Below are 15,235 nucleotides of genomic sequence, written 5' to 3'. Positions count from 1 at the left end.
ACTGTGTCATCAGCAGCAGAAGAAGTCCTTAGCAGTTCTGCTCCCATATGATAACTGCAGAAAAGATGTCAATAGGGTGAACTACACTTCTCTTCCAAGTAGATACAAGGCCTTACATAACCTTCCTCAACTAGTATAGGATGCTGAAATCGACATACCTATAACTTTGACAAATCCAATGGGCCAAAGTAAGTGCCTCTGGGGAGCCTGGAGATAATTTTGGACCCACTGTGGGACTTAACCCTGAAGGGGATATTGCCATGGCAACCCTTTGCACTGAAGATATTACACTTCGAACATATTGACGTGCCATTGTCGCAACATTTTCTTGCAGGCTACTTTCAAATGGAAACTGGAATGCAATGGTTAGCACAGAACGATTGCTACCAGAAGATGTTGCATCAGCAGCTCCATGGTTGGATGATGGACCCACTTCAAGACTTGAAGTTAGGTCAAGAGTCCGATTTGTTGCAGCTTCCTACATGTCAAATAATGTCAAATAGAGCAACAGTAAGTCCATGAATCATGGTCATTTCATTAGAACCTATCCCTGGGGAGACTAAGTGGGTACTTGATTAAATTTTTGGAAACCAATTATGAATGTACAGTGATCAGAATGCGCTCTACAGATTTCTGCACGATAACTAGGTATCAGTATTACCGGCTTTCCAAGCCAGGTATCACCTTTTCCAGTAGAAGGAATAAGGTCGACACCACTAGATGGAAGTTGTCATATGGTAGGCTCCAAAAGGAAACAGTGAAATGCTACACCTAGTCCCTAAAAACAAAGCTCTACAATTGGCACAGAAAAATATGAGAATTAAGTCAGTGTTGGGTAAAATTGAGTTAGAACAAGAAGGGCATGAGAAACCTTGGGCAAATTAAAGTCACTGATTCACAATATGTATCTCAGCAGAGCATGAAGAGTTAAATAATGACGATTTATTTTGGCAAGTACCACAAAGTGAATAATTAAATTAAGACAATATAAACTTACTGGTTTCGAATCCAATGGAATAATACGGAAGCCCGAAGGCAGCAACGGAGCATCATCTGGAAACATTTCATCAATTGGCGCAAAAACTAGTTCAGAGCAAGCTCCTACTGCATTCTCATCTATTCCAATGCAAATCTGCAACCAAAATATGCATTTAGTTCAAAGATTCAAGCACATAATGGAGGTAAAAATATTAATACATCAAGAGAGAATAGTTAGCGGACTACAGAGTTAATTAGCGCAGAGGTACAGCGATACATCAACAATAACAGTTATCGGACTTCAGAGTAATACAATAATAAAGCATAACGAGAGGCAAGAGGGTTTTTTACATCCACTTTACATCACAGATTAGGAGAGCAAGGAAAATCAAGCAAAGAGAACTTCTTCATAGATAATAAAGTTATAAAAGCATTTTGTATAATCAAAATGAAAAGCTTTGAATCATTCTGTAACAAAGTGACAAACACTAGATAGGAGAAGAATTTCCTAATGAATATAACTTCTAAATATTCCAATGACCTTGGAGCATCAAGCTAGTTCCCTCATTCTTACCCTAATATCCACTACAATATAAAAACTATATGACTACTGGAAGCCCACTACAACAAAAAGCCCATATTGACCTTTCATGTTTTAAAGTATCATCAATAGCTAAAAGACTTTAGGTTCAGCAAAGACAGGGATGAATGATATTGTGACCAAATATGGAAACTGAACATTTGGAAGAGAACAAAGACAAGAAAGTTGGGATGAAGAAACTACTCATCATAACAAAACAAAAAGAGAAATCAACCATAGAAGTACAACCCTGGAAAGACTTCAGAATTACAAGCCATACTTTCCTTAGCATCTGAAACATACCTGTAGCAAATGGATATCTCTAGAAATATAAGCATCTTCAGGAGTAAGAGAATGGCCTTCCAACCGAATTACCTCCAGCATCTAGCAAGTACATAGACATCAGAAAGAATAATTATGATACGGGAGTAAAACCGTGTAACTCTTAGCATGAAGATTCATGTTATTACAGCAACAATAGAGAATTATCACACACAAAAGAATATCAATCTAAACGAAGAATTCTATGGATTCTAAGCCGTGGAAAGGAAAAGCAGCACAAAACTTCCATAAAAGTAACATACTTCTTCATTCTCAATTGTATGACCAAGAGGCATGATAATTTGACTTCCAGTAAATCTCGTAGCTCTCATCCCTGGAAATGCATACGAGTTTGCCTTCAATGCCGCAGCAGAATAGGCATCGACACTGAAATCAGCCCACTCCGACCGATGCTCTCTCAAGAATCGAACTAGCACAGCGGGAGGTACATTCTGCACAGAATTTGTTTATAACATACAAGTCTATTAGCTATTAAAAGTCTAAAACCAGAGCAGTTACAGATAATATGTTGACTCCAAAAAAAGGGGGATTGCCCACATTTCATTACAAGGCACAATTCTACAATAGATTAATCTGCGATTAAGAAGTTGCATACAAAAATACAACCAGACAGTGGTTTTTTTATCTTTCAGAATACAAGTAGTATATAAAAATACAGCTTTCAGCAGCAGCACAAAGCATTCGCATTTTGTGAAACATAAATCTATATAAAACATCTCTTCTCCCACTCCCCACCCCCTACTTGGCCAAAGGGTTTGAGTACAAAGGTAAAAGAAGCAGGCATTGAGCCAGACTCAAGATCAAGTTTGGTCTGACATTGGAAACAGAATAATTCTGCTACAGAGATCAGAAAGGAGAATATGGTCACAAACCATTAACGAACAGCAGATTTTAATCAAAAACAACAATCAGGATATCTTCCCAACAAATACTAGGTAAAGTTATATTGAAGAGATCAATGGCAAAATTACAACAAAGAGACCGTGGCAAAGAAACAAATCACCGCCAGGAACACAGATTCATAGCTTTGAAGAACTGAAACTTGCAAGACCAACCTGAAGTAGCATAGATGCCTTAGCACACAAAACACCGCCAACCATCGGAAGTGAACTGGCAGCATTCAAAGTAGCCATAAAAGTTTTGGCTGTATTACAAGCAATTATGACATCTTCAGCACCATCACAATTGAGCATTGTCCAACCATCATCAGTGAATCCATTTATAGCGTCATTAAAACCTCTGGAGTGAGAAAATTAACCACAGTTAAATAAATAGAAAAGGATCTAAATAATAATAACCAAGAACAAAAACCACACGTGTTTATCACTTTAATTGTTCACTTCAAAACACCAAGCTATATATATATATATATATATATATATATATATATATGAATGTATGTATAAGTTTCCAACAAAAGCAGAACGTCATTAGAACTGGGGAAGTACCTGCTTAATCTCTGACTAAACGTACGCAAAACAGCTGGCTGCCTACCCAAGCCATATACCACCTCCCCGCTTGTCTCTTGTGCAATTTGACGGATGTAGCGTAAAGCCTTCATTATAAGGAACATATTTGGTTAAATTAGGTCGTAGCGTGGTACTTTAAACCATTGTTTACTAACATCTATTGAAGCCACCACTGGCATGTCATTAATTCATTCTTGATCTAAAGTAGAGTAATGAAGGATGAGTATCATAAGGGAATTGCTCCCCCCCCCCCCTCCCCCATATTACTCTCCATTACTGTCAAAAATAGCTAAAAAACAACCATGTCAAGGACAATATGGCTATACCACTGAAAATAATGTTAAATGTAGATGCAAACTTACTGCTATGGTCATTTTCTGAGCCACAACTTTGGATGATTGGTATAATGGCCGTAACACCTCTGGCACGCTCCATGCCTACAAGATTTATACAGGTAAGCTTTTCTTCAAAACAGCAGAAAACAATCTGATTGCTGAATGGCACACAACAAACCTCAAGGTTCAGGTGGTCTACTATATGGATAATTGAACCTCCACCATCACATGGCCTAATGAGATAGCCACTTGGAAGCATATCAGCTCTTATAAACTGAGGAGCAGCAGTGTTGGGTCCAGAACCAGATAGAGATCTCTCACAAACCTTAATGCATTCACAAGGAAACAGCATCAACCAAGGTCCTCGTGGTTTTAACTAATAAACTACAAAAAAGACCATTGACAAACTGCATCTCACTTCAGCCCACAAACAAATTTGAAATGGTGGTAAACAAGTATCACTAACAAACAGGCAACAATCCATAATGCAAATCTGTGCAGGACATCAAGCACATTTTATATACTCTCTCCATCCGGGAACAGTAAACAGATAGGTTGTTTGGCTGTAAAAAAAGTTGTCACCATTTTAGAATAAGTGATGGTTTATGATTGGACTTCCAAGATGCAGCCAAATAAGGTAAATCATGGGAAGAGTGTTGAAAAGGCCCCATTTGGCATTAAAATAATTCACATCGTTAAGTATGAAAAGTTGGGACGATGTGACAAATCTGCAACTCTTCCTGAACAAAGGGGGTAAAAAGAATGAAATTGCAAAATACACGAAAAGATACAGCGTTGGAATGAGCATACCACGACACTGCCATTCTCTAAAGTTGTGGAATATCTCAAAGTCCAAAAATCTCGTGCAGGGGCCAAAGTAGTTGGAGCATATATCTGGAGAAACCAACTTCAGTACCCAATGAGGTAATTTAAAAACATACAGCTAAAAGAAAGCCTAACCGTATCCTACCTGTGTATAAATAAGTTCAATTGTTCCTCCATTTCCAGCAGGAAACATAGTGAATACTTCAAGGCTCCGGCAGTCCCGGAACCATGATGGACGATCTTTAAGTATCTCTGCGATCTGGCAAAGGGATTTAACATTGTGATATCTCTGATATGTTGCTGACAGCCGAGGAATGAGCAGCGAATGTCAATAAAAAAACATCAAAGATTCTTGACAACCCAACTCACCTTTGTAGGCTCTAAACTAACGAGACCACAGGCTCGGGCTGCCACTCCACTGCAACGATGTGAAATGGCAAAGATCCCAACCGAATCCGGACCAGGCTGCAAAAAGTTAAGCAAGTAAGCTGCTGAGACTACTATGTTGTATTGGTACAAGATCAAGGACAGCCATCAACTTATTTACTAATTTCCTAGTAACTTAAAGGCAAAAATTATGCACCTTCATCCCAGGCATCTGGACCCAATCAACAGCAGTCCCCGTCGCCTTGGAAAGGAACTCTGCCAATGTCTCCTCGGCAATAGACAGGAGTCTGTCAACAAACACAAACAAAGGGGCATAACTCATTACCGATGACATAACAGTCATTAAAGCATAGAAGAGTGGACCAACTCAATGTTATACACTAAATCTTTACCCAGCAGGGTTATTAGTGTCTCTAAGAGAATGCTGCGTTGTGGTGACCACAGACTCACAGCTTCCATCGGTGGTCATAGCCGGCGCCTGACCAAAAACAAGAAAACATCATTAAATTCACTGAGATCCTAGATTAATGCAACAGAAAAAACTGAATTATTCCTCCACCCTGAACATCTTCAACATAACCTGCACAACTTATCCCCTCTACCCACTTCATATACTATCAAGACAACCCCACAAGTAAAACATCGTATATTAATTTATACCATAACTACAATGCATATATTGAAAGCAGGAAACAATATTAAAACATAGAATAGAAAATTTGCAACTTCAGAACATTTTTTTGGTTGTATTAATTTAGGACCCCCTAAAAAATTATGTATTTAACCACGAAGAAATCAATAAATGCACAATATAATTAAGTCTCGCCAAAATAAATTACAGAAAAAGAAACCTGATTTGTTTAACAATGGTACCAACAAGACCCAAAATTACAACATTCTATTGCCCTTTTATTAAAAAAAATAATAATAAGAGGAATTAGGAAAGAATAAGTCATACAGTATGAAGTTGTTGACGCATAAACCCATTTTCACAAACCAACTGAGAAACCTGTTTCTGCAACCGATCATTCTCTTCCATCAACAATTTATTCATCGCAGTTAATTTCCTATTTACTGTCTGTAACCTCGACGATTCTTTCCTCTGTTTTTCCCTACACCTGCAGAACAATTTCCCCCCACCCACAAAAGAAGTGTCAAATTCTTCAACTAAAACCCATAATTAGAAACGAAAAAAAAAACCCATAAAATTAAATTAAAATCTACCTGCACAAAAATGCCTCCAACAAAAAAAAAAGTGCCAAAATTTTCAATTAAAACCCATAATTAAAATTGAAAAAAAAACCCATAAAATTAAACCAAAAATTTCCCAAACAAAAAAAATGTGTCAAAATTCTTCAACTAAAACCCATGTTTAAAAATGGAAAACAAAAACCCATAAAAGAAGACTAGAAATTACCTGCACAAAAATTTCCCCAACAAAATTAAAAAAGTGCCAAATTCTTAAATTAAAACCCATAATTAAAAACGAAAAAAAAAAACCCATAAAACTAAACTAAAAATTACCTGCACAACCCCTCCACCCAAAAAAAAAAAGTGGCAAGTTTTTCAATTAAAACCCAAAATTAAGAAGTTAAAAAAAATGCCCCATAAAATAAAAGTAGAAAAATACCTGCGATTTTGAAACCAAACTTTGATCTGTCTAGGTTCAATGTTAGACAAAATAGGACACTCTCGAATCAACTGCTGACGGCGTAACGAGCTTGGTTTTGGACACTCCGCGTAAACTCTCTCCAAAGCTTCGACCTGCTCCGATGTATATCTAACGTATTTTCCAGCATCAGCTGCTGACGCCGCCGCTGCTGCCGCCGTCATGTGTTTGCTCATTCCGCTACTTCCACCACTACCACTACTACTCTCTCTATGCGCAACCATCGCCATTTTCTCTCTCCTCAAAATTAACTTAAAAACTGAGCGAGTAACTTAGAAAGAGCTTAAGCTTGATAGATCACGCTTAAAGATTTGTTCTTTGTGATCTGGGGAGGAAATGGGAAGGGAAAATTAGTGGAATTAAAGGGTGTGAGAAGAAAGAGGAGAAAAAATGGAGGCATTTATTTTGGGTTTTTTTTCTTTTAGGGAGAAGGAACCCTAGAAATGGAGAGAGAACGAAGAAGAAGAACCATGGGTGATGATAGATGTCTGTGTGTTATGTCAAAATGGCTGCAAAAAAAATGGAAGGGGAAAAGAGGGGTGTGAGGAGAGAGAGAGAGGTGAGTGGGACGGAACAGTGACAGAGTGAGTGGGTAGGAGAGAGAGAAATTGGTGGTGTTTTTTTTTTTTTTTTGAGTAGGTAAATATTTTAAATATCATTTTTGCTGCTCACATTTCATTTCATTAGGCTCGTTTCTCGAGACTTTGCTGTGGCCCTGTGTTTCCGTTTTTCTTTTCGATTCCGTTTTTTAAATTGCAGAATGTTCTTGGATGGACTTTGTCGAGTACTGCGACTTAGAATTTCATTAATGGAAGTTTAGTTTAAATTTGTTGAGTCCGGTTCTTTTGGTCGTAAAATAACTGAATTGATTTCAGTTAAGTTCAGTTCAGCTTCAATCAATTTAGTTCAGTTCAGTTCAGCTCCAATCAATTTAGTTCTGTTCAGTTCAGCTTCAATCAGCTCCATTTTTTTATAATAATTTTGTCAAATATAATTATTATATTGGTATAATTTATTTTACTAATTACTATTATTATTATTATTATTATTTATTTTTATATCATTACTATTAAGTATTATTATTATTGTTGTTTCTATATATTATTTTATTTATTAAAGCTTTACTCATTATTATTACTATTATTATTAGAAGGAACATGGTTTAGGTCAAAGCACAAATAAACCCACGTTTTTTAGCCTATAAACCAATCAAATCGTGTCAAGACGGTTTATGATGTAATTTTCGCGGTCCAACCCAATTATTATTTATATTACCAAATATTATTATATTATTAAATCTAATTATTAAAATAGTAATATTAATTTATTTCTTAGATATTATTGTTATTATATATCATCATCAAGTATTAATATATTAATACAAATAATATAAAATAATTATTAATATTATCATTATTATCATTAATTATTATTATTATTAATTTATGATTATTAATATTATATATTTATAAATATCATTTAAACATATCCAAAATACTATTATTATTATTCATTATTATTACTTATCATTATAATTATTATTTAATATTCATATTATTATTATTTATATATTATTTATATATTTATTTCATTCAATTTAATTCAATTCAGTTCAGTTCAGCTCCAATGAGTTCAGTTCAGTTCAGTTCAGCTCCAATCAGTTCTGTTCAGTTCAGTTCAGTCCACTTCAGTTGTTTTATGCCGAAGAGAACAAGCACTAAATTGAATTAAATTGTAACTAATAAAAATTATAATGATTACAACTAAATTGAAATGAGTTGAAATTAAGCTGCGGAGAATAGACCCTTAGTTCAATTCAACTAATAGAGTTTTACGTCCTTTGAATAAACTTAAACTATAAGAACAAACTAATTGAACTAAATTAAATTAAATTGTACTAAAATTGTGTGTCTAAAAGAACAGATTACTCGTCAAATAAGGTAATATGGTTTAATTTTTAGTAACTAATTTGATGTGGTAGAAGATATGTGGCTTAGTATATATTCTTGCGAGCTGATTTATAAGAAAAATATATTCTTGTGGAATGTTATTGGATTTAACTCACCTTGTAGTTTAGTCTAGTTTTAATTTTTTTTCTTTTTTTTTAGTTGTACCATATTAACTTTCGATATTATTTTCATATTCAATTTTGACCTACATATATTATTTATATATAAGAAAATACATTTTTTTAGGGGAAAGAAAGAGCTTAGATTAATCGATGGACAAAGTGTCCATTAAAACATAAGGATCCACTTTCGAGGGATAATGGTTCTCCCATCTCTGCTCAATACCGAAAGGGATTAGTCTACCTAGGTGACGGGCTACAAAGTTGCCATCCCTAAGCACATGAGACCAAACTATAGAAATGAAATTTTTACTAAGCAGAAGATCATCCTCTAAAACAGTGTCTAAATCCGAGGAGAAGATAGCACCTTTGGAGAGGCGATTAACAAGAACCTGACAATCTAACTCCACAATTATGTCACGCACCTCATGGGATATAGCAAGCTTCAAGGCAACAAAGTGCCTTGCCTTCACCAACTTCGACGGGCCAAAAGGCTCGCACTCTCCGGGTGGCCGCAAACAAGACTTCACCCACGTGATTCCTAGCCACAACTCTAACACCAATCCAGCCTTCATCCGCGAGCGAGGCATCGAGGTTCAGCTTTATACAAACCTCCGGCGGAGGCTACCATTTTTTGATTATCATTGGTGCAGTTTGTTTCGACACCCCATATATTCTTTTTGAATAAAGACCATAATCCGCTGTCGCTTTCTGTGCAAACTCCACAACCTGCCTATTATGTTGGTGAATATTCTCAAAAACCACTCTATTCCTCCTGAACCATTTTTGGCTCATCAAACGCCTCCCAGTCTGCCCAGATGTCCAACCAGTTGTTGTGCTCTTTACTTGGCAGCATCCTTGTCAAGTCGCCCAATTCCCATGCCTCCTGGACCGCAGAGTAGTGGAGTAGAGCGTGAGTGGAGGATTCCGAGGCCTCCTTGCACAGAGGACACGTATCATCATCGGCAATGTGAAGATATTTTAGTAAAGCACGTACGTGCAATGTGGTCGAGCATAACTGCCATAGAAAATGACGGACTTTAGGAGCCACGGGTAGGCTCCACAATTTCACCCATACCTTATGAAAAGAATCTAGATTTCCATATTTGCCGACCATATAAGTCGTCTTCACTAAATGCAAACCATTCTTCGTAAAGGCCCACATAATAGAATCCGTCGGGAGTCTTTCACTTAGAGGGATAGAAAGAATGGCCTTTGCATCACTCTCCTCAAAGTTATCATTTATAACGCGAGTATCCCACTCCATAGCACCAAAATCAATAAGATCACAGACGTACGCCAAACCGTCGACCCGAGCACCAGAGAGAAAACGACTACCTTCATTACATACCCATGGGTCATCCCAGATTCAAACACTCGAATCATTCCCTACCTTCCATAATACTCCTTCCAAGACGATCTTTTTAGAGCTCCATATGCTCCTCCACGAGAAACTACCAAGACAGCCAACAGATGGCTCAAGAAAAGAAGTGTGAGGGTAATACTTTGCCTTCATGACTCGGCTCAGCAAAGTGGCAATATGTTGCATCAGTCTCCATGCATTGCGCCCAAGAAGCGCATCATTAAAGATGGCCAAGTTTCGAAATCCGCGCCCCCCTAAAAATTTAGGTGAACAAAGGGCTTCCCAACTCTTCCAATGCATCAATGACTGACCATCTTTGGACCCTCACCAAAAACGTGCCGTAGCAGAGTGGATGGCTTGCATAATGGCACACGGGGAATTTATAGACTCCCATCAGATAATTCGAGATTGCTTGGATAACAGATTTCAGCAATACCTCTTTACCGGTTCTAGAAAGGAATTTTTCTTTCCATTCATGCAATTTCTTCCAGATTCTATCTTTAACTGCATTAAACACTAGTTTTTTGGAGCACCCCGGGAGGGTAGAAATCCCAAGATACTTAGAATGTTGCTCAACATGTTTCATAGCCAAGAGATCTGTTAATTCCTCTTTCGGCACGGAACTAACACCTTTGCTAAACGAGATTTTCGACTTTTGAATATTTATTTTCCGACCGGATGCTGCTTTGATTGGTTGGGAATCTCAACTATTGCATTGCATTGCATTCCTGCCGAAAAGCTCGAGCAAAAAGTAAATTGTCATCAGCAAGGAGAAGGTGGGAGATCTTATTAAAAACATCTTGTTATATATTACCTCCGACCATAAAAAACATCTGCACATTTTGCTTTGGGGAATAATCAAGCCAATTTCCAAAAGTAAGAGAAAGATTGGCAAACTAATGAAAGTCACTTTGATTGTACATAACAAAATAAACAAAAAATCTTGCGTGAAACTGTTTCAGTCTGAGACATAACAAATACAATATAAGTTAAATTCTAAGATATATCGATTTAAAAATAAGTATATATATCAGTTTAACCCACAACATGTGATATGAAAATTTAAACTAGAGATCTATTAGTTTAACTTGGAAAATATCAATTGAACCCAAACATTATTAGTTTAATCAATAATATCTTGCACCTGTAAGGAGAAATATATAATTGTGCATTTTATTGGATTCATCTCACCTTCAATTTTTAAAACCTATTTTTCACTTCTTTTTCAGTTGTATCATATACACTTTTGATACTATTTAAATATTTAACTTTGGACTACATCAATTATTTAGATAACAGAAAAAAGATTGTGGAACAGATTATACAGATTACATTGCTACTAGTTTCTTTGTCGTGCCATGTTTGGTTAAATTTTAGATTAAATGTTTGCCATTGATTCACCATTGTGATGTCATCTTTGAGTTTATCTTTGTTATATATTGAATGTATGTATATGGGCAAGATCACGTGAGAATGCTCCTTACATGAGAAAGAATCTCAACTACATAATTGGATTAACCACACAATTGGATTAGAGTTACAACACTTGTTCATTAGAGTTATATCCTCCTAAAAAAATTTGAGCCTCAAAAAAAAATTGAATTTGCAAAATTTTTTTCTAATATTCTTTTTTTTGAAATTACATCACTTTAATTTTTCGTTAGAGTTACGTCACTTATTCATAAGAGTTATATCGCGTAAAATTAATTCTCACTTCTCATGTAACTATGCATTCTCATTTAGAGTTCATATGAGAATGCATACCTACATGAGAAGTGAGAATTAATTTTATGCGCTATAACTCTTATGAATAAGTGATGTAACTCTAATGAAAAAGTGATATAATTACAAAAAAAAAAAAACAATATTAGAAAAAAAAAATCAAAAAATTAATTTTTTAGGAGGATATAACTCTAATGAACAAGTGTTGTAACTCTAATCCAATCGTGTGGTTGAGACTCATTCTCATTTCTTATGTACGGAGCATTCTCACGTGATCTTGCCCTTATATATATCACTACTACAAAAAAGCCTAAAGAGACCCCTAAAATCTCATTTAGAGCCCTAAAAGCTATTAATCTTACTTACATTTCTGTTGGCAATGCTAATGTGATGTTACAGTTTAATTGAAAATATAGTTGGGAACTCTTACTGAATCTCTCATTAAGCAAGATCCATTCAAGAAAGTGTGGCCTAATTTTTCTTTTTTTTTTCAAGTTTAGAACATCACATTTTATTGTGGCCTAATTTTTTTTCAAGAAAGTGTGGCCTAATTCTGTGTGACCAGGTACTTTTTATCGTTTGATAAATCAATATAAGCATGACCAGATTAGGGTTTGTTCACCTCATCTAAACTTATTAAACTTAATTGAACCTAATCGAACCTGATTATACCTTATGTTTACACTTGATTATACCTTATGTTTACACTTGATTATACCCGATCACCCTGAAACTTAATATTTTAAGATGACAAGAATGGTACAAGAAGCGATTGTTATTATTAGGGCGTTAAGTTAAAGCTGAACCCAGAGTTTCATCAATGATATGAATTAATCATCCATGCCAATCAAGCATTTTTTTTACCTTACACATGGGTGCAACAAGGACTGCACCGTGCTAAATGGCAGGGTCCTTTTTGTGGAGTAGCAACGCAACAACTCCTCCCATTGACTCTCCATACAAAAATCGCCGTTTATGCCTATACTCATCTTGCTCTGTGAACCATTGAAACTGATTAAAGACATTGTGTGAACATTAACTTGAGCATGGGATCATCAACATAAAATATTGGTAAACCTACCAGAAACTGACTTGAAAAAGTCATAACAGTCATCTACAACATTGTCAAACTTCTTAATATAATAGTGGGCTCCCTTCCACCTTCCATGCCCCTCATAATACCAATCACTGCATAGCCAGCACATGCGAGCTTGATACCACATCCTAAAAACACCAAATTACGCAAACTTTAATTACCACCATTCCAAAAATAATATAATTATATGGTCTAAAATGATATTCTGTCAAATTTGTAGAACATATCTTAACATATTTACATCCTCAATAGCAAAAGTAAAGGTTAATATGGCACAAGGAGGTCCAAATACCTTGTTAGGGGGTCTAATGAATCAAAATTGTATATGCAATGAAATCGAGAGTACATACTATGTAAGCAATGATTTGACAACTGAGGAATATCATTCTTCAACCATCTAAGTGCAAAGTCAGCAAAAAGAACATTCCACTGATACTTAAAAGGATATTGCCAAGCAAAACATACATAAAAGGACGGAGGCACACAATCACTGAAGAGAGAACTGAGTCAAATGCCTTCTTATATGAACCAAAATAATTTTACTATTTAAGCTGCAAATTACAAGCTAATAGAGTAAAAATCATATTAAAAAATACTCGACAACTATCACAGCTTGGAATTGGAGATCATTTGCCTTCTCACTTGAGCATCTAGCATAAGACTCAAGTACATAATCTTGAAGTACACCCCTCGCTGCACATTCAAATTCAAATTTCCATTACAATCAAACCGAAACGAAAACTATAGCAAAAACACACAAAGAGAGAGAATCAAACCGCAATGGCTGCTTTCACCATAGGAAGCTTCAAACGAAGCGACAATTTCTCAGCAAAGTCAATCGAAATCAAATCAACCTACACACGCAAAAACTCAATCAAAATCCTCACTCATATAAAATTCACCAAATTCTCCACTAATACAGCAAAAAAAAATCAATTTCAATCAATTAAACATAATACCTGTGACGATTGACATGCAAGATCAAATGAATTCTGATTCAAAGCTTTAACAGCGATCAAATCATAAGTCTTAGGAACCGGATTACCAGAATTCAACGCCAAAGCTTGAATTGAGGTTTCAACCACCATTGTTAAACGAGTATATTGTCGAAACGCAGAGTTTTTGAAAACTCCGAGGAGACGACGATGAAAGGAAACAGTTGAGGAGAGAGAAGGAGATACATTGAGGAGAGAAGAGAGAGGAAATGGAGAAATAGTGCAATGATATACCTTTAATCGTACGATTGTAAGCGATTCCAGCGTAACCTAACTCCATTTATTTGACGATTAGCTTGAGTCGAGTTTTCTTTTATGAAAATTTGTCCGAGAATAATATCTCGGATTCTAGGTGTGGAATGTTTAAGTCGAAGAGTTGCATTGTTTTTTCTCTGTTAAGTAGGGTTTGTCGTCAAGAAATTTAATGGCAGAATTTGTTGTCATCAAGAGAGAACAAAGAAAGAAGAAGGGGGAAATGATGAGAAACTACTTTTGGTTTTGGCTTTAAATATTTGTTAATAATGGAGTAATACATACAAAGTAAATTAGCTAAAGAGTACCGTAAAAAAAATGAAGTAAAGAGTAGTATATAGGGTTTTAGTGGGTCATAAATATGTGTGTTATTTTTTTAAATTAATAATTAGTAATACAATTATTATTGAATACCTGAAAAAACGGACATAATATATAGATCTTTTTTAAAAACGATACAAAATTAAAATCACCACTTAATATGAATAAGTGGTTTCTTTAATATTGGAAACTTTTGATAAGGTTCAAAAAAACCACCTTTTTAAAGAAGAGGTCTCATTTATCATGTTATAACAGACCATCTTTCAAACAAATTAGGTTTTTTTTGCTGAATAATCACTTATTTCATTAGGTCTCTCATAGGTGATACTTTTGCACATATTTGTAGTAGTGTGTGTGTGTGTGTGTGTGTGTATGTGTGTGTGTGTATATATATATATATATATATATATATATATATATATATATATATATAATATATATATATATATATATATATATATATATATATAAGCGAGTTCATATGAGAATGCATACTTACATGAGAAATGAGAATAAATTTTACGCGCTATAACTCTTATGAATAAGTGATGTAATTCTAATGAAAAAGTAACATAATTCCAGAAAAAGAATATTTGAAATAAAATTCAAAAATAAAAGAAATAAAATTTTGGGCTCGAAAGTTTTTAGGGGGGTATAACTGTAATGAACAAGTGTTGTAACTCTAATCCAATCATGTGGTTGAGATTTATTCTCATTTCTCATGTAAGGAGCATTCTCATGTAAGGAACATTCTCATGTGATCTTGCCGCGTAAAATTCATTCTTATTTAAGTATGCATTCTCATATGAACTCACTATCTAGAAGTGAGTTCA

General features: G+C 35.3%; 1 protein-coding gene across 1 annotated transcript in view; it reads right to left on the bottom strand.

Annotated features, from left to right (window-relative positions):
* The window catches only part of LOC104903231 (homeobox-leucine zipper protein REVOLUTA), a 45,842-nt gene extending 38,547 nt beyond the window's left edge, over window positions 1-7,295 (bottom strand). Inside the window, exons 1-16 of the mRNA XM_057392157.1 lie at window positions 6,547-7,295; window positions 5,875-6,034; window positions 5,309-5,394; window positions 5,113-5,203; window positions 4,899-4,994; window positions 4,675-4,788; window positions 4,515-4,598; window positions 3,883-4,029; window positions 3,732-3,806; window positions 3,349-3,455; window positions 2,956-3,139; window positions 2,143-2,331; window positions 1,862-1,942; window positions 998-1,132; window positions 159-478; window positions 3-54 (exon numbers count right to left, since the gene is read on the bottom strand). Of these exons, the coding sequence (XP_057248140.1) occupies window positions 3-54; window positions 159-478; window positions 998-1,132; window positions 1,862-1,942; window positions 2,143-2,331; window positions 2,956-3,139; window positions 3,349-3,455; window positions 3,732-3,806; window positions 3,883-4,029; window positions 4,515-4,598; window positions 4,675-4,788; window positions 4,899-4,994; window positions 5,113-5,203; window positions 5,309-5,394; window positions 5,875-6,034; window positions 6,547-6,815 (2,190 nt within the window). The 5' untranslated portion in view covers window positions 6,816-7,295. The remainder of the gene's footprint in view (window positions 1-2; window positions 55-158; window positions 479-997; window positions 1,133-1,861; window positions 1,943-2,142; window positions 2,332-2,955; window positions 3,140-3,348; window positions 3,456-3,731; window positions 3,807-3,882; window positions 4,030-4,514; window positions 4,599-4,674; window positions 4,789-4,898; window positions 4,995-5,112; window positions 5,204-5,308; window positions 5,395-5,874; window positions 6,035-6,546) is intronic.
* Window positions 7,296-15,235: the final 7,940 nt, after the last annotated feature.

The sequence above is a fragment of the Beta vulgaris genome, chromosome 9 (genome assembly GCF_026745355.1).
Source record: "Beta vulgaris subsp. vulgaris cultivar EL10 chromosome 9, EL10.2, whole genome shotgun sequence".
Lineage (NCBI taxonomy): Eukaryota > Viridiplantae > Streptophyta > Magnoliopsida > Caryophyllales > Amaranthaceae > Beta > Beta vulgaris.
The sequence above is the reverse complement of the archived record's forward strand: the minus strand, read 5'-3'. Positions and strand labels throughout refer to the sequence as shown.